Source organism: Eulemur rufifrons, chromosome 16 (genome assembly GCF_041146395.1).
Source record: "Eulemur rufifrons isolate Redbay chromosome 16, OSU_ERuf_1, whole genome shotgun sequence".
Taxonomy (NCBI): domain Eukaryota; kingdom Metazoa; phylum Chordata; class Mammalia; order Primates; family Lemuridae; genus Eulemur; species Eulemur rufifrons.
Window position 1 is genome coordinate 72,619,968 of NC_090998.1, and position 20,183 is coordinate 72,640,150.

Here is a 20,183-nt window from a genome sequence, read left to right on the forward strand (position 1 = left end):
ATTAGCCGGGCATGGTGGTGCATGCCTGGAGTCCCAGCTACTTGGGAGGCTGAGGCAGAAGGATTGCTTGAGCCCAGGAGTTTGAGGTTGCTGTGAGCTGGGCTGATGCCATGGTACTCTAGCCTGGAAAACAGAGTGAGACTCTGTCTCAAAAAAAACCCAACTTTATCAACAATCATAAGATTGTTGATAAAGCCAAGTGGAATTCTCAGTTGTGGTTAGCTCTTGCTGCGTGGCAGTGCCTCCTGCACTTCGTCAGGTAGTTTTGTATTATGTGAGATCTTAGGAATGCAGCCCTTGCACAAAATGTAGCTGCTTCATACATATTTTAAAACTAAAGTCTTAAAAGATATTTTTTGGGAGCTTCTACCTACCAGACATTGTGCTGGGTGCTAGCTGTGGACAAGAGAGACAGTCCCTGTGTTCCTAGAACTCATAGTTCACTGCAGTTACATGCCACATGCTTTCATGCTTAGTTAATACAGACTGGCAGGTTTATGTCTTTGGGAAGACCCTATATTTAGGTTTTGGCTGCATCTGTCTGTATAATGTGCAGTAAGGTCATTCATTTGGAAGTGGTCTGTTTGACTAATGTGAATTCCGTGAGACTCATCTTCCTTGTTCCTGATTCCAAACTTATGTGTTAATGGAACTACGATTGCCCTCAGGTTTTTATTGGGCTTTTTGTTTATGCATTTGCAGTCAATTAAAACATCTGAACCTTTCCTCCTGAACTACATTTAAGCCAGGTTGAAAATATTGTATACGTTTATGATTGATTTTTTAAAACCTGAGGATAAGATAACACATTTATCCCAAGACAAATCCAATCTTGTCAGTATCTTTCTATCCATCTACTGAAGTTATTTTGATTCTTGATATGTCAACCACCGTATCACTGTCCCTTCCAGCTTTGGGAAGGCAGCAAATTAAAAAGCCTGCCTTCTATCTCTCTCCCTAGGTTGCTGATAAGAGCACTGAAAGTTCCATTTATAAGATTATTGTTGTGTCATAGCTTTGAAGGATTTTGCTTGGCAAATTTACGTGACCTTCAAACTTTTTTTATTTCTTTGGTCTTATTGCCAAGCCACTCGATGCAGCTGAACTCCTTAAAAAAAAAAATGTGCTTTTGATGCCTGAAGTCAGCTGCCTTTATGCATTACTGATGATGTTACCCTTCTTTTAGGCAGGTCTAGGATTAATAGGGAAACCTTAAATCTATCAGAAGTTACTTCATAATTTATCATACGCAATTGAAGTTTCTTAAACTAACTCTCTCTTTACTGTCTGGGAAACAGCAGCAAAGATAATATCAGGGACCACAAGCCACCTTGTTTTCTTCAGTTTGAATGTCAGTTTAAATATTTATGTATTTGATCTTGAAGATTAAAATAAAGTTACAAGTATTTTTAAATAATCTTAAAAATTTGGGAGAACAGTGATCAGTGGGAAATAATGTGATTAAGGAGTTCATTTTCCCTATTTAAAAAAGGGGGAAAGCTCAAAACTTTATGTCCGTATGATGTAACTTCCAAGTAAAAGAATCTTAATGTCTTTTTGCTAATAACCTGTGAAGAAGGAATGTTGTCGTTACTGTTGAGAATTTACATCAGTTATCTGTGGGTTCTGGTAAACTGACATGGCATTTTGGAATTTTGTCTCTTAACAAGTACATGCTGCTTTTAACTTGAAGAGGTAGTTTTTAAGTACATGTAATTTTTGCCATCTGCCACTGGATTTGTGATTTAGATATATTAGAAGCAGAGCCATGTTGTGACTGTCACAGGTGGAGGAGGCATGTTTGCCTTTGTGGCAAAAATTCTTATGACTTTATTGTGCTATAAAAATGACACATACTCATTATAAGGAATCCAAGGAATGTAGAAAAGTAAAAAGAATAAAATCATAAATTCTATCATTCAGAAATAAGCCTCATTGGCATTAAGTAGTGCTGGACATCTCTCTAAGCATGTTTGCAGATGGGAAAATGGGTGGATGGGAGAATGGATACATAGATTCCCTTTGAGCCTTTTTTCTTATCGAAGGCACAAGTGCTATAGATCAGCATTTACCCATTTCATAATTTCAAACGGTATATAATGATCATGAAATATCACATTTTCTCCTCCTTTAATCTAATCCCCATTTCCATTCCTATAGCAGTGTAAAAACTTATCTCTTTTTCAGCACCCACTGGTTTTAAGGCTTAATGATAGAAGATCAGGTGTTATTTCTCATTCATTCATTCAGATTCTCATGATTTTATTGTGTTATAAAAACAATACATGAGCATGCAAAAAGCCCTGACTTAAGCATTATACAAGATATCTATGTAATAAAAATACTGTATCCCTTAATTGATATTTTGAAATAAAAATAAATAAATACCCCCTTCCCCCTAAAAAGGATACATGCTCATTATAAGGAATCCAAGGAATACAAAACTGTTAAAAGAATAAAACCACAAATTCTATCATTCAGAAATAAGCCTCATTAACATTAAGTGAATATAGTGTTAGGCATCTCTCTAAGCATGTTTGCAGATGGGAAAATGGATGGATGGATGGATAGAGAGATATCTTTCATGAAAGTAGGATCATATGCTACATGCTAACTTTTAAATTTAAAAACCATTATACTTAATTTTACTTGAATTTGGCTGGAGAAAAACGAAATGAGAATTAAGGAATTACTGAACTCTGAATAAGTATTTTTTTTCAGAGTAAGAAATGTTATTTTTTTCCTTCTAAGGTTAAGAAAAGAGGTGATGAAGCATTTGCTGGTTTTCATTTTGTGTTTTTTTCCAATTATAAGTTTCTATGGTAAAGATTGTTGCCGTTCACCCCATTTTCTTCCCCTTCTGGGGTAGAAGGGAATAGTACTACCTCATTCCTTTCAAGTTAGGTGTGATCTTGTGACTTGCTTTAGCCACACAATCTGAGCAGAGATGACTGGTGTCATTGACGGATGGATGCATTTAATTGCCAGGTCTGCTGTCTCTCACACTTGCTTCCCCTGCTTTGGTGAGCATGGGTGCTCGTGTTAATGTGCAGGGACGTAAGATCAATGCAGCACAGTGTGCGGAGCCAGCACGTGGAGGGCTCAGCCCCGAAGAGCCACTTGGGCCTGCAGTGAAGAGAATGTGATGAGAATTGAGCTCTTGATCAGTTAGGTCACTGAGATTTAGGACTTGTTTTTAACCACAGATAGCTTAGCTTATCCTGACACCATCATTTCCATACCGGACAGTATTAACTTCCTCCCTGCCATGATGAATGAGGTCATAAGCGCTCTCACTCTCTTTCCTTTCTCCTCTTGTACATTTTGATTAGTTACCTGGTTATTTTCATACAGTCAAGGTAAATAATATTTACATTCTATTCTGTAATCTAGCTTTGATTTTGACTTGTTATATTTTTCATATAGGTAAGGTATGTAACATTATGTTCTGTTCAGTTGTTTAAAATTAGTTTTATATAAATTACTGTTAGTGTTAAATGAATTCAGTGTCCAGTACTGATCTTCTTCCTGTGGCTTTCCCCCTGCTTGTGGGCAGCTTGCTTTTTCTGCTTAAAGAAACTGGAATTCAGTAATTTAACCAGGGTTTGTCTCACAGTTGATTGTTCCATATCCATTTTACCTAAAAACAGAGTACGCTCGTTTGACTTAAAGGTTCTATTTGCTTACTCATTTTAGGCATATTTTCTTGTATTAGATCTTTGAATGCTTTGAGCTTGGTTTTCTACTTCAGGGATGATTATTCACTTTTTAATGGATTATATTTTTTTCTCCTCCATATTTATCATTTTTCTAAGTTCTGCCTTTTATCTCTGATTACCTCAAGGCTTTCTAGAATATAAATAATTTTGAGTCATGTTAATTCTATTTCTTGGTATTCCTAATTTATTGATTAGTTTCATGATCATGCTGTTTTGGGCCTCAATTTATCATTTTGGTGTGGCAGGCTTATTTTGTTATTTGATTATCTCATTGTCAAGCTCTAGTTCTACCATACGAGGGCTGTCCCGGAAAGTATCCAGCCATGTAGTGTGAAAAATATATTAACAGTGGCTAGATACTTTATGAACAGCATCGTATTCCTGTTCCTATTCTTATTAAGTAGTTTTATGACACAAACTATTTTCTCTTATTCCTTGGAGCTTGCAGATTTTTGGTTTTGGCCAGTTTTCTTCCACATAATGTTCCCTTTTTAAATCATTGGTTACTATAATATGTTACTCAACTGCCATGTCATTTCGTTCCACCTTGTTTGCGTTTGGGCAGCTGTGTCCAGCTGCTGGTGCTCTGACCCACTGGGATCACTTCTCCTTGACACCCTCTTCTCACACCCCAGTGTGCTCCCCTGGAGGGCCAGGCTTTCCCGCTCTGTCCACGCTCTTCAGCCTGCAGGCACGTGTGAGCAGAGGAGGCAGGCGGGGCGCGAGCCCAGCGGAGTTGTTTGTGTGTAGGCCGTGCTATAATGCCTGTGCTCTGCCGTCTCTCCCGAGACCGTGCAAAATGTCTTCTCGTTCTGCCAGGGACGGTCAGTCCTCCCTGTCTCCATTTCTCATCTCCCCATCCCTTTGTGAAGCAGTTACCATCTCCCCGCTGACATCAGAGGAGAAAAAATGGTAAGAAAACCCACTTAATTTGTTCCTCTTCAGATTTGGGGATATTAGTATGAATCTCTTACAACTGAGTTTTGTTGAATAATTGATACAGCTTCAAGGAGGTAGGAATTGGAAGGTGGTTCTGCCATCTCTTTTGATGGCTTCTTTTTTATTATCCTTTGTTCATTTCCTTCGGTATTGGGAGAAGGAGATTCTGAGACTCTGGGATCAGGCCTTACTCTGTGGTGTTCATCCAGAAGCCGTCTTTGGGTCTGTCTTTCTTTTTTTCAAATTAAATATAGATGTGGGAGGGGGGAATCCATTGTGGCCCAGTCAGTGTAGAAAGGGGAAACAGACTACCACTAAACTTGACAATATTTTACTGTTATGGAGTCACCTCTCTTTTTAATTTTCTGTTCATTCTCAGATTATGCGATGTAATTTGTTTAAGTGCAAAGTAAACTAAAAGTAGGAGCACTTGGCAACACTAACTGTAGAGAGCAGACCTAAATGATTATGTTGTCATTGTAATAAATCATTCCTTTTAATTCATTCATTTATGAATTAACATAGTTGTACTATGTGCAAGGCACTATTCTGGGTAAGGAGAATACATCACTGAGCAAAATGGACAAAGCTCCCCTGCCCGTGAGGAGCTTACATTCTTTCTAGCAGGCATGAGTGTATGGGGCTAGGAGAGAGACAGCAGCAATAAATAGAGCACAACTGTAAATTATGTGTTACAAGATGATATGTGGACAAAGGGAATCACAGAGTGGAACAGGAGCTGCGATTATGAATAGGGCGGTCAGGGTGGCTGCACTGAGAAGTCACGTTTGATGATGGGGATTAGTGGAGTAGTGTCCCAGGGAAAGGGAACAGCCAGTGCAGGGCGCTGTGGTTCACAGCTGGTGTGCTTAGGGAACAGGATGAATGACAAATTGATGGAGCTGTGTCTGGTCCTTGCGGAAGTGTGAGAGAAATGAATGGCCCAGCAAGCTGTAACATGAACTTCTAAAGTTTTTTTGTTTTGTTTTGTTTTTTAGTGTTTGGAAAAAATTTACTGTGCCACTCTTTTCATTGTCTTTTTCCTATGGAAGCATAAATGCCCATGCATGTTTGATCTTTAAAAAGCAGAAACAAATAAGCAAAAACCATTCCAAAGAGGCTTTTTTTCTATTTTAGAAAACATGTAGGGAAAATGATACAATAATGAATTGTTTAATTTAATGACAAGTCAAAAATCATAAGAGCTGTTGAAAATAACAAAATTGCTTCTAAAAAAGATAACATGCTATATCAAAATGAGGTCTTGGAAGTCATCATTTACCTTTTACAAATGGGAGAACAATCTAAGAGAGGCTAAATGACTTATCTCTATATGGCTAGCTGGTGGCAGATTCAAATTTAGATAGTACCCAGGCCTGCTAATTCTTAGCCCAGAGCTGTGTCCATCCTACCCCGTGCCTCTTAATTCAGTGACAACTCCATTATTGCTAACGGTTTTATTATTGACTCGCCACAGACTTGATAGTCAAATTGAATCGTCCCTTACAGTAAGTAGGATTTATATGTATTTTGCAATGTGACCTTGTTCTTTGGAGTAGGCTGTCACTTCATCTTCCTGGAAATTGGTTTGAGAAAGACCAAACAGTTGATTTCTCCACCTCTCTGTGAGGACCAGATTGTTCTCTGTGATTATGTATCAGAACAAGGGGTTCCACTCAGTTTCCTTTTTGAGGTGCTTTGCTTGCCTTTACAGGTAGCCAGTCCCTCAGCCAAAGGGATTTTTCTGCAGAGCCATTGCGCTCAGGGGCCAGTCCTGGGAGGTGGCCAGGCAGGTTAGCTCTCCCAGCCTGGAACACCCCCACCACACACCGACCTCCACCCCACCCATGCCCACGACAGAGACACTGCGATGCCGCAGCCCAACGAGTATCCCAGGACAGCTGGGTTGACAGCGTGGTTTTGACCTTCCTTCCCTGCCTCCCTTCCTGCCTGCCTTCTCCTTCTCTTTCTTTCTTTATGCTTATTGACTTATGGCGTACTTCATTGGCCAATGCAAAGCTGCTTTCTCTTTCATTCATTCATTCACTTTCATTCCCACTCTCATTTCCCTCCCTCCCATAGGTAACTATTCTGACATGTATTCCTTTTTGTGTGTGCATTTTTGTAAGTGGTGTTTTGAGCATATATTTTTAGTTTGCATTTTTGTAGATATCATTCTTTTCCTTACATTTTTTGCTCTACACTACATTTCATACATTCTTTCCGACTCTGCCAGTATTCCCTGTGTGCTGCTTCGTCTTTTTCTCTTGTCCCTTGGTAATGAGCTCTCAGGTTGCGTCCAACTCCTTTAGTCCAACAATGTTACTCATATAAACAACCTCATCCGTGACCCCTTGTGAGTCTGTGTGAGAATTTTTCTGGTATATACTAGAAAATGTCTGGAATGACCTCCCAGTCTTTGTTCCTACCTGCAGTGAACAAGGTTCCCTACAATGCGTCCCAGCCAAAACTTGGTATTGTCTAGATTTCTATGCACATAAAGTCATTTATCATTGTCATTTCCATCTTTATTTCTTAAACTTCTGCATTTGAGCATCTCTTCATATGCTTGCTTTGTGTTTCCTCTAATTTGAATCACCTTTGTTCTTTCTCCTGTGGAGGTTCTTATCTTTGCTGTTGGTTTGCAGGAGTACTTTACACAGCCTAGGTAGTAGTCCCTTATTGGTTCTGGACATTAGCAAGTACCTTTTCCCATTCTGCTCTGTCAGCTTGGATCACAGTCTCCTTTGTTGAGCAGAAATCTGTAATTTCAATGTAAAAAAAATTCATCTTTGGGGGATTAATTTAAAAATCACTTCCCACCAAAGGTCTTAAAGGTACTCCTACATGATATTCCACTAACTTTATAGTTTTACCTTTTATGTTCAAGCCTTTACATTCATGGAATCTGTCAGTGTTTATGGTGTGACATCAACGTTCAGTTTTCTTTTCCTGAATATAATTAGGTAGTTGTCCCCAGTTTGGGGAAAGCCTCTACTTTTCCCGTTAGGGAATTTGAATTGTCATTGCAGGAATTGTTATCTTTATGTTATAATAACGTCATAGCACATGCATGACTATCCTTTTATTCAGCTCTTGTTTTATGTCTTTTAATAAAATCTTAAAATTCTCCTCATAGAGGTCTTATGTGGTCTCTACTAATTTAATTCCTAGATCCTTTATACTTCTGATTGCTTATTTTATTTTGTTATTATATTTTGGCTTTGATTATTACTGGAGTGTTGAAATGCTATTTTGTTGTATTTTGTTTTAAGCTGATCTTATATCCAGCAGTTTTGCTTAATCCTCTTATTGTAATGGATTGTCTGTTAATCCTGGTCTTTTTCTACATACTAGATCCTGTTATCTGAAAATAATGATAGTCTTATCTTTTCCCTTCAAATGCTCATACCTAATTTCTTTTTCTTTCTTTATAGCATTGGTCAGGACCACCAATACTGTAACAGTAACAGTGACAGTCGGCATCTTGTCTTGTTCTCATTCTTAAAGGGAATACATTTAAAGGTTCTCCATTAAATCAAATGCTTATGGAAGGCTTTTATAGTCTTTACCAAGTTAAGAAAGTTCCCCATATTCTGAATTTTTAATGAAACATTTTTTAAAAATGATAGATATGGTTGGTATACAAGTCCCCACTGCTAAATTTGATAGGCTTAAAAAAAATCATAGGTATGTGTCAAACTTCATCAAATGCCTTCTTTTTTTTTGCATCTAGTAAGATAATAATGACTTTCCTCTTTAGACTATTGATATGTTGAATTAATTGATAGATTTTATGATGTTGAAAATTATTGCAAACCTGGGATAAATTCTACTTGTTCATGATATATTATTTTAAATAGATTTTAAATTCAATTAGTTAATATTGTATTTAAGATTTTAAAAAAATGTTTATAGAGATGGGGTCTCACCTAGACTGGTCTCAAACTCCTGGCCTTAAAGCTCAGACTCGGGTGGGGCAAGGGCAATATACGTAACCTAAACATTTGTACCCCCATAATATGCTGAAATGGAAAGAAAAAGCAAAAGATTGTATCAAAGATTATCAAAGATTTAGGTATCTATGTAAGAGAGAACATTTTGCCTGTATAAAAGGAGTCATATTCCTGTTTTGAGTATTTAAAACTAAAATGGACACTCTCATGCCACGATGTGTGGTGGTTTTAACCAGGGTGTGCTGGTAATGGGGTAGGGGATGTTAATAGCAATTTGTAGGCACAAGCCAGGGATGCTGAGGGCCCTGCCATGTACTGCACAGCACATCGTCTGTCTGGAGTGCCGGGCGCTTGTAGAGAAACACTAAACACTGGACTTCCCAAGCCTCAGTCATCTGGGTTCCACCTGTGTAATGTTTCCTTATCTATTAATATGTACCACCCATACCATTAATTTACTGCTTTTCTTTAAATTTACTTTTTATTTTTAACTGACTTTTTTATTTACCTTTTGTCATTCTATATGTGCTTTTTTATTTACTTTTTATTAACGTATCTTGATCCTTGTAATCATGGATTTGAAATACTATTTATACTTTTCTAATCATATGAAAATAGACACATGACTATTGTAATACAGAATGTCCATCCACGCACCACCTGATATCTTGCACCCCACTAGTGGTATGCATGCTAGCTTTGGGACACAGTGGCCAGATGGCCACAGTGGATTAATTTATAGCTTGACCTGATTTTGTGTAGTATATCCTTGAGAGTTGACACTAAAGCCTTGGGACTCTTATTTTTGAGTAACCTTGTATTCAGCAGAATTCATGAACTGAAAGGGCCTCTTGAGGCTACTTTCCCAGATAGAGGTCAGACGGCACAAACAGCTGTGGTTGCCCCTCTCTGTGTGTAAAGATGTCCAGTTGGAAGGGCTTGATCTGCTTGGCGGGTCGTGCTGATGTGCCAGTTATCTTTGCTCCGGCCTGTGTCCACACACTGCTGGCCGTCTCCCAGTTATGCGGCTTTATTCACAAGGGGTAGGTGACCCTGAAAGTGTGGAGTATGGAAGAATCAGAGCAAACTCTGTCCTTACTTCCAAATAATTGGCTCAGAGCATATGTTGCATTCATAGTTGGCCAGGAGTGAGAGAGAATGATGACACAGTGTAGCAGAAACGCAGACGCTCCCTCCCCAACACCCAGGGCACTGAACCAAAAAGCAGTTAAAAACAAAAACAAACCTAGCCCCAAATTCGTCAGCAGCAAATAAATAATAACAAACAAACAAAAAAAAAAAGGTTACAACTTTAATCCAGGCACTTTGAAAAGTGGCAGGCAAGGAAGGAAACAGCCCACCCCAAGCCCTCGAAAGCAGTACCAGGGAAAGTAGGTGAGGGGGAAGATCCCTGCAGGTTCCTCCTAATGCAGATCAATATGGAAGAGGTTGGTTGAGGAGGTGAGTAGATAGCCTTGGTAAATGTCCAGAAAACCCTCAGCAGAGGCAGGAAGGTGCCCAGGGCAGGCCACCTCCAGTCTCTGTGCAGTTACAGGGAGGAGACCATCGGAGTATGTGCCCTGGTTAGGCAGAGTGGGATCTGGCCTAAGACATTGAACTGGCTTCCAAAAGAGGACAGAGCATAGAGTTCCCCAGCCAGGGCAGGCCCAGTGAGTCCTGCCTCTCCTCCATGGCAGAAAAGTACACACAAAGCAGCAGCCAGCCTCAAATTGTAGCTCAGGAAGAGAAAGACAACTGGTCCCCTACAAAGTGAGCATAGTGTCAAAAGATACATCAACTTGCTATAAAAGAGCAAAGAGCAGTCCTGGACAGAGATGCTTATGTTCTATGTATGAGCGAGATGACAATGAGTGTCACGGCAACGCTGTGAAATGCTACAGTGGAATGGTGAAACAAAGGAACACAGATTGTAAAAATAAACATGCAACTAATCTGATCTGAAAGGAAACTCAGTCCTAAAAATCTTAACCTCACGAGTGTTTTATGCTGTAGAAGAGCTCAGTATCAATTCAGTAGAAATAAAAACTCAAAATATAGTTATGATAAACCAACAATGATATTCTTTCTAATTTTTATTTTTAATTGTGGTAGAATATACATAATATAAAATTTACCATCGTAATCCTTTTTAAATGTACAGTTCAGTAATGTTAAGTACATGCACATTGTTTTGCAATCTCCAGAACTCTTTTCATCTTACAAAACTGAAACTCTGTACCCATTAAACAATAATTCCCCATTCCTCCCTCCCCCGGCCCCTGGCAACCACCACTCTACTTTCTGTCTCTATGAATTTAACTCCTCTAAGTACCTTATATGAATAGGATCAGAGAGTGTTTGTCTTTTTGCAACTGGCTTATTTCACTTAGCATAATGTTCATTCATATTATAGCACATGTCAGAATTTCCTTCCTTTTTAAAGCTAAATAATATTCCATTGTATGTATTTACTGCATTTTGTTTATCCATTCATCCGTTGATGGACACTTAGGTTGCTTCTGCCTTTTGGCTGTCGTGAAAAATGTTGCTATGAACATGGGTGTATAAATATCTCTTCAAGTCCCTGCTTTCAATTCTTTTGGATATATACCAGAAATGGAATTGCTGGATCATACACTAATTCTGTTTTTAAATTTTTGAGGAACTGCTTTAATGTTTTCCATAGCAACTGTACCATTTTACACCGCCAACAGTACACAAGGGTTCTAATTTCTCCACACCCTCACCAACACTTGGTACTTCTGTTTTTGTTGTTGTTATTGTTGTTGATAGTAGCCATCCTAATGGGTGTGAGGTGGAATGGAATTTTTAAAAGATAGAGCCAAGAAAAGGCTGGGTGCGGTGGCTCACTCCTGTAATCCTAGCACTCTGGGAGGCCGAGGCGGGTGGATCATTTGAGCTCAGGAGTTCAAGACCAGCCTGAGCAAGAGCGAGACCTCGTCTCTACTAAATTAGAAAGAAATTATATGGACAACTAAAAATATATACAGAAAAAATTAGCCGGGTATGGTGGCATATGCCTGTAGTCCCAGCTACTCGGGAGGCTGAGGCAGGAGGATCGCTTGAGCCCAGGAGTTTGAGGTTGCTGTGAGCTAGGCTGATGCCATGACACTCTAGCCTGGGCAACAGAGTGAGACTCTGTCTCAAAAAAAAAAAAAAAAATAGAGCCAAGAAAAGAAATTGAGAACAAAAATGCAATACAAGATTAGAACCAGAAAACAAACACACACGCACACACACAGAAGAGACCTAGCTGAAAATCAAATGAATGGCATGGGAGAAAAGAATGATGAGATAAACCCAGGGAGGGGATCAAAACAATAAGAAAAAAAATGATCGCCATGGAGGATAGGCAGAGCCATCCAGCCTACTGAGCAGAAGAAGAATGCAATAACATGACCCAGGAAGATTTTTCTGACAAAAAGAAAGAACTGAAACTTTGGTCAGAAGGTCATGCCACATACCTGGAAAAGCAGATATAGAATGGCAAAGATATACTCTGGTCTAAAGCTTCAGTACTTGAGACCACAGACAGAAAAAAGCAAGTTACGCAAAATGTTGGATGACCAGGGTCGGTATCAGAATTCTCCACATCAGCATTCCCCTAGCATAAAATAGGAACAAGGTCTACAAACTTGTAAAGAGAATAAAATTATTTAAATAATGTAAAATTATATTCATAATTTAAAATTATAATATCAAAAAGAATGTAACAAGATAAAATTAATATAAAATTGTTTTCTAAATATTAGGTTATTATTCCAGTGAAGGCAATAAGTAGGCAGGCTTGACCTGAAAGAACTCAGGGAATATTGCAACCATGAGTGAGCATTTCTTGAAAAAAATCACCCTGTGATGAAATTGACCCAAATGACTCAAATCAGAATAACAGACCCAGGAGCAGAAAAGCCACAGATGAAAAAATAACAGCAGCGAAACACTGGTGAGCATTCAGACCATTATAATGTAGTCTTAAGACTAAACAACTTGGTGGGAGGGGTACGTGGATCATTTATTGTTACAGAAATATAAATACTAGGCACTTAACAAAATAAAAATGATATAAGTAACAAAGAGGTGGGAGGAATGGAAGAAGGAATGTAAAGTGGTAATTATAGAGCATTAATATGAAAACACATAGTTAACCCCTTAAGTTTTCATAACTTTTTTCTAAAGTTAAATCATTTGTGTGTTTAAGTATGTAACTTGTAACTGCAGTTCAGAATGTCATTTTGTTTCACCTCTGCTTTTTTTTCTGTTAAATTCAAACAAAATTAAATAGCTCCTATTAGGAAAAAAAAGCTCTTATGTTATCATTTTAAATGAAATCATTGCTGTCCACTTATCCTCCTAACAGTATATGTGCATACAGAGATGTCCAGAATGATGTTTGCCAAATGTAAACACAATAGTGGGACATTGGATGGTTTGTTTTCTTCTTTGTACTTTTTTATATTACTTGCATTTTTCTAATTAGCCTGTGTTTTTATAAAAGTGCCCATATTTTTATTAAAACCATAAAATAATTACATTAATATAAAATATTGATCAGTGGTGTCATCATTATCCTAACTGCTTCTTAGTCATTTTTTTTTTTTAAATGCAGTATTGACAAACACCAGAAAGAGTCCTTGACAATATTTTTGTAGCTCATTCCTAAGGTATTGGCAACTTCCTAGAGGCCAGAGGCATGGGCAGCGGAAAACGTCAGCTCTGCTAGTAGGATGCCTTTTGCCTTCTTATTGAATCATAAATTGAAACAGTGGGCTGGTGAGCATGACGCAGCTTGACCCGAACCCCTGTGACGCTGATGGGTGGGAGTGTGGTACAGTGTGCTAATGTATAAATGTCTGAACCTAACCTATAACCAGCACCATCATTTTGGATGTTTGGAGTTCCTCTCAATCTCCGCTCTTGGCTGCCATAAATGCGTTTCACTTCCTCCAGTGTGGGAGGGTTCTCCTACCTCTGGGCCTTTGCACATGCAGTTCTTTCTGAATAGGATGCACCACCTGCTTCCTCCCCCTTCACCGGCTCCTCCTCCTTGTGTTCAGGGCTTAGCTTTAGCCTCCTTTCCCGAAAGGCCTTCTCTAGGTTAGGATCCACTAGGTTAGGACCCCTTCTGTAGAACGGGGGGCACTGCTCATTGCTTCTCCTGGGCACATTTATAACCACTCACTCAACGTCACACTTCTTAGCAGACAGGCCTCAGGCAAACAGGAATCTAGTTTAGGAAGTGTAAGGTCAGGTTCTCCCGCATTGCCCCTCCCCAGCACATACCTTCTGTTCCTCTTCCGGGCTCTGCCAGGATGGTAACTCCACTGTTGTGGCCTCTGCCGCTAACGACAAACCGCCCTCCTCTCTTCCCGCTACCTCAAGGCCTCTATGGTTTATTTTTTCTCAGCAGCAGGGCTCTTGGCTCCCACTTCTGTTAGCAGTGACACCTTTTCTTGGTCATGTTTCAAGTTCAAGCTCATCTGGAGAGAGAAGCTGTTTGGTTTAGCCTTCACCTCCTGCACTTGCCCTTCCTGCAGGGAGGAGCAGCCCCAGCCCGGGACCCAGCCCCACACCGTCGCCCCGGGCCAGGCCAGAGAGCCGCGCTCACATCCCCCAGAACAACCTGCTGGGCCACTGGTGAGAGAGATGGAAGTGGAAAAGGGTGACAGCAAAGCAGTGTGTACAATGTGACCCCAAATGTATGTTTTATATATAAAAGAAAGAAAGAAGACCAATCTGTTATCAGTGGGTTTCTCTGGTGGGATATCTAGTTATTTTTATTTTCTTGTGTTCGAATTTTCTGTAATAAACATTCTCATAGATGCCAAATGGCATTTGGCATTTGGTTAAGCCCTGGAACGCGGCGTCGCGCTGAGCAGCTCCGGGGCAGACCGGGCCAGTGGGCCCCGCCATCTGGACGCGATCTTTCTCGTCCCCTCGGCTCTCACTTCCGCCCCCATCTGGCGTGTTTGCTCGCCGGCTTCACCTCCCTGTCTCTCTCCTCCTCAGGTGACCGCAGCACCGGGATCCCCTCGCACGTCCTCAACAGCTGCCCGTCGGACAAGCAGCTTAACCAGCTGGCCCAGAGGCTGGGCCCCGAGTGGGAGCCCGTGGTGCTGTCTCTGGGACTGTCGCAGGCCGATATCTACCGCTGCAAGGCCAACCACCCCCACAACGTGCAGTCGCAGGTGGTGGAGGCGTTCGTCCGCTGGCGGCAGCGCTTCGGGAAGCAGGCCACCTTCCGGAGCCTGCGCGAAGGCCTGCGCGCCGCCGAGGCCGACCCCTCGCTGCTCCTGCAGGTGTTGGAGTGATGGTGCCTCGGCCGCCCGCCCGGAGCGCCCCACGTCACACGGGCTGAGTCCCCACTTGCGCTCAGGGCAGGTGGTTTTCCGTCTAGCTTGGTTTTGTTTTTTCTTTTTTTTTATGATCATCGGATAGAAAGAGAAAATAGAGTTTCCACTTGACATTACTTGAAAGGCCAGATTATTCAGCAGATCTCCCACGTTGGCTCAATGATTCGTTGTTTTTAATTACTTGAAGATTGTGTTGTTGTAACTGTGTGGTTTCTAATTGTGTGGTTGCCTTTTAATAGAGTAGTAAATCATAGTGTTCAAAAAAATACCATGTTATTGCACTATATGCAGGTATCCTATATATAAAACGTCTACTTCTGCATTGCCTGAGAACTGAACCGTGGACTTTGCTATTCATGATGATGATAATAAAAAGTGAATTACTATGTATAAAGTGCCCCTTTCATGAGAACATCTTGAATTGGTTTTTTTTTCTTTCTCATTCTTGTATTGCATAGCTTAAGGGTTTAACATGACAGTAGTCATTTCTTCGGAACAGAACTGATAGTAACAGTGAAATGGTTACGTTCCCCGGTCAAGATAATAGCTGAGGCAGGGTGTCTGTGTTAAATATAAGACACTAACGCTCCCTGCAAAGACCAGTTCAGGTACCAGCCTATGTACCTTCACCCTTCATCTTTGGGAGATTGCTTAAGAAAATCCCGTGCTGTTCCTTTAGAGCATTTAGTCAGGGACAAAGGGGACGTGGCCTTTCCATTGAAGCCTGAATGATCTAAGTGTTGTGCTCCTAAGGAATGTGACTTAGTCTTTGGTCCTTTTCGCAATGATACATGGTGCTCATAGAATGCTTTGCCATTTTCAAGGCTTTTTGTATACATGATCTCATTTGGACCTCTCAACAAATGAGACAAGGAAGTTCACCTCCTTCTGTGGAGAGATTAAGTGATTTTCCTGGGGTGAATGAGCCCGGGTGCTGGCCCCTATCTCCCTTCCGGCTGTCCCACATGGCTTCTCTCTCCTGTGTGCTCATTTAAGAAGCTTGAATTCTGGTCCCCACCTACTGGCCGCATGGCCTTGGACAAGTTACTTAACCTCTAAGCGTCTGTTTCCTTATTGGTAGAATGGGGAAGTGATTGTCCTCAGCTCCAAGCTGTTTGTGATGATTAAAGCAGTAATGTCCACCAAGGGCACGTCCAGAGCCGGCCGTTAGTCAGCTATCAGGAAATGGTAGTTGTTAATTTGCCGCCATGGCTGAACGTGTAGTTCACAAAGCTGAATAGTGGCTAGAGCAGAGGGCACTGGCATGTCTCCTGGTAAGCTTTAAAATGTGACGTGATACAAACTCTACAATGGATCCAATCTGTTGTAATCTGTCTTCCTTAGTAATTGGGGAATCTATTTCCTAATTCTAACATAACTCAGGATTTTTCAAAAGGGAAAAAAATTATACTTTTTACCTCTCTCCAATCTGAGGACAAGTTTATAGAATGGTAGAGTTGAACACGAAGCAGGTGCTTACAAAATGACAGTGGTGTGTCGGTAACATCCTTTCAGGAGTCTGGTAACTATATTCCCTTTACTAAAAAAGATCAATTATTCCATCAGTTCATTCGTTCAGTGAATTCAGTTCAAAAGTATAGTCTGCTGGCCTTATCAGCTCTAATTTTCCATTTGATAGCCCAGCCAATAATTCATTATCTTGTAAAAATTCTCATACTTTTGACCACATCACTGCGCCCAGTGATAGACTGTACTATGACATCTTCAATGAACCGCTTGTCATTTTGAACCTTGGACTTGTTACATTGCTGTCTTCCCCGTGTGTTTTCTAGCAGAGAGTTGCTGTGGCGTTTGTTCTCACCGCACAGAGTCACATTTATGGATGAGTGAGTGTAGCTGGGCTCCGCAGTGTCTGACTAGATGGCATTTTAGAAGCAGGTCTCATGATTAGCTGGGTCATCTTTCCACCATTCGTAAGGAATCTGTCACACACACAGACACTTCTGTGCTCTGTCAGCAGTGAGGAACAATTAGTGAAGGACAAGCCCTTGATGGGCCCGACAGGCAGGGCCAAGGGGGCTATTAGAGAGCTCTGCCTTGTTGCCCTTAATGAGCGGAATGTCGCCACCATCAAATGGAAGCAGCAACTCCTTGGCCCTGCTCACATTCTTGCAGAACGTTTGCAGAGCGGATTAGAGCAGCTGAATCCCTGCTTCACTTCTACCTCTGGCTGTGAAGGATGATGCTACATCGCATCTGCCTACCTCTCAAGAGATTCTAGGAGGGGAAGTGCCTGCAAGCATTCCATGTGCTTTTGCACTGAAGAAGATTCTACAGTTCCAGAGACTCCTTACCCCTAAGAAAATTCTGAATGAGTGCAGTGAGGTGACATTTGCAGGCACTGACAAAAAAATATATAGAGTCTTGCTCCCCTTTGGGGTTGGTGTGTGTGTGCATGCATGTGTGTGTGCATGAGTATGCATGAGTGTGGCCCCTAACATTTTGTATTTGGTTTAGTTTTTTTGAGACAAAAGTCTTGCTCTCTCACCCTGGGTAGAGTGCAGTGGCGTCATCATAGCTCACTGCCACCTCAAATGCCTGAGCTCAAGCGATCCTCCTGCCTCAGCCTCCCCAATAGCTTGGGACGACAGGCATGCACCATGATGCCCAGCTGATTTCTCTATTTTTAGTAGAGATGGGGTCTTGCTCTTGCTCAGACTGGTCTCGAACTCCTGAGCTCAAGCGATCCTCCCACCTTGGCTTCCCAGAGTGCTAGGATTACAGCATAAGCCACAGCACCCAGCCTCCTAATGTTTTTAAAACTATAACTTTTATTAAATTTTCTCAGCATAAATAAAGTACCTGTTTATTATGGAAGTTTGAAAAAAATAACAATAGGAACAAGAAAAATAACTGCCCCTACTCCCATCTTCCAAAGATAAGCTCTGTTACATCCCAGTTTTGGTCTCTGTACTCCAGTTAGTTTCTTATGCCTACATATTCTTTTTATAACAAAAATGGGGTTATATCGTGCATGTTGCTTTACAATTGGCTTCTTTAATATATAACTGTCTTTTCATGTCATTAAAGATTTTCTGTCCCAGTGATTTCCAACATCTTTTGTTTTCAGAGCACACTTTCAGGTCCTATAGTTTCTGGTGGCACATTTGAAGAGATTAAAAAACAGTTAACCACTAAGTACAACAATGTCTTTGACTATCAAAACACCCACCATTGTCCCACTTTTTGCACCATCCCCCTTTAAAATCATGTTACCATTTGAGTAGAGCCTTTACTGCCCCACCATGTACTCGTATGTCCTCAAAAAGCAAAGTTTAGCACGTTCTGGACTCTATTCTGAGCCTTTATCCCTTCCTTACAGGCAGACGTCTCTACACTGCACTGGTGGTGCAATCAGCCCAGTGTTCTCTTTCCACGGGAGTGTGTGTTCTGGGGGGCAGTGAGATTTTACCTATTGATCAAAACTTGATGGCGCACTTATAAATGATTGATGGGTCCATGTGTTTGCTGCTATTCTACATCATCCCTTTTGGTGGTGGCAACCTTTCCGGTATTGTGAATGTGCCATCACTTCCCTGTTATAGATTGATCTTTGGGTTGTTTTTGTTTTTTCACTATTATGACAGTAACGCAAGGGAGTGTTTGTGGTTAAATCTTTACATTCATCAGAGGTTACAATGACCTGGATCCCTGTTTTGTTTAGCTCCAAACATATTCTAATTTTATTCTTAGTTAGCTTTCATTAGTAGCAAACCACCCCCAAAATGTAACGGCTTAGAACAACAAATGTATTGGCTTAAAACGTAGTTGTAAGTTCCGTGAGCTGGCTGGGCTTGTTCTTTTGATCTGGGCTCAGCCGATCTCTGCCGGGCGCTCTCGTGCACCTGCGGTCAGCTGGTGGGCTGGCTGAGGCGGGATAATCGAAGATGGCCTCATTTCTGTGTCTGGTAAGTGGCAGGCTACTGCCTGGGGCAACAGGTCACATGTCCAGGTCACATGCCTTAATCCATCAGTTTGTCCAGCCTCCTTCACTTGGGGGTGGTGGCCGGGGTCCCATGGGCAGCACAAGGCAAGCCTGGTGTGCAAACACCTGTCAAGCCTCTATTTGCATCCCTTCTGCTAATCTCTTATTGGCCAAAGCCAGTCACGTGGCCAGCCCAGAGTCCGTGCGGGAGGGCTCTACCGAAAGGCACGGAGAGAGGAGGGGAATAATTTGGGTCCCTTTTTGTGCAATACACCACAACCAATATTTTTAAATTGAGATTTCTGGGCAATATTGAAACACAAAATTTGACTACTCTGGATCTCTCCTGTCACATTGCAGTAATAGGCGAGCCCTTTCCGTTGTGCCACCTGCCTCCCCATGCCCCAGAATGCTCGACCCCTACCCAGCTCCTTCTGCCTGCTCAGCCCCACACGCAAGCACGTGTATGGCGGCTAGGCATGTAGCCATGATGATGCTTAGGATAAACTCCTAGAAGTAGAATTGCTGGGTTTAATGTTGCACATATTTTTAAAAACTACTTTCACTTTTAAAAACTACTTTTGCTCTAGCAAAATATAGGGTATCTGGTTTAAATGCCAGTTAGTGCCACTAGGCTTCGGTGGCCCACTGTGAAAGTTGCTGTTGGGTGCGCACATAGACACACACACACACACACACACACACCCCTGAGGCAGTACGATGAGTCCGCATCCCTTTCCCCGCGGGATTTGCCAGGTGTGGTAATTTTGGACAGAGTCTCCCCTCATTTAGTTATTGAGTGAACATTTATGGTCAGGCTGCTGTAAGCCAGTCGCTCTGCCAAGCAGGGAGGTGAGAAGATGCCCAATATATGCACAGTTCCTGCCCTCCAGGGCCTCACGGTGACCAGTGATTCAGACATGGAGCTCTAATTACAACAGTCCCCAGCCCATGCCTGAGTACTAAGTCCATGGAGAAGCAGAGGAGAAAGGACCCATTCTGCCTACTTGGGCAGTGGGAGGTATGGGGAATAAGTCTCCATCACTTGGCAAGCTACTCCACCTTTCTGTGCCAGTTTCCTCGCATGTCAAATGTGTACAATAGCAGTATCCACCTATGGTCACAGGACTCCGGGAAATAAAAAGTATAACATGCTTAGGATAGTGCCTGGCACAGAAAATGTTTTGCTAAATCATTGAGTTGAATTATTTTGTCTATCAGGGTTTTTCTAATATTCTTTCCCCTCCCAGGG

General features: G+C 41.4%; 1 protein-coding gene across 1 annotated transcript in view; it reads left to right on the plus strand.

The window, feature by feature from the left end:
* The window catches only part of CRADD (CASP2 and RIPK1 domain containing adaptor with death domain), a 149,006-nt gene extending 133,898 nt beyond the window's left edge, over positions 1-15,108 (plus strand). Inside the window, exon 3 of the mRNA XM_069490201.1 lies at positions 14,642-15,108. Within this exon, the coding sequence (XP_069346302.1) occupies positions 14,642-14,943 (302 nt within the window). The 3' untranslated portion in view covers positions 14,944-15,108. The remainder of the gene's footprint in view (positions 1-14,641) is intronic.
* Positions 15,109-20,183: the final 5,075 nt, after the last annotated feature.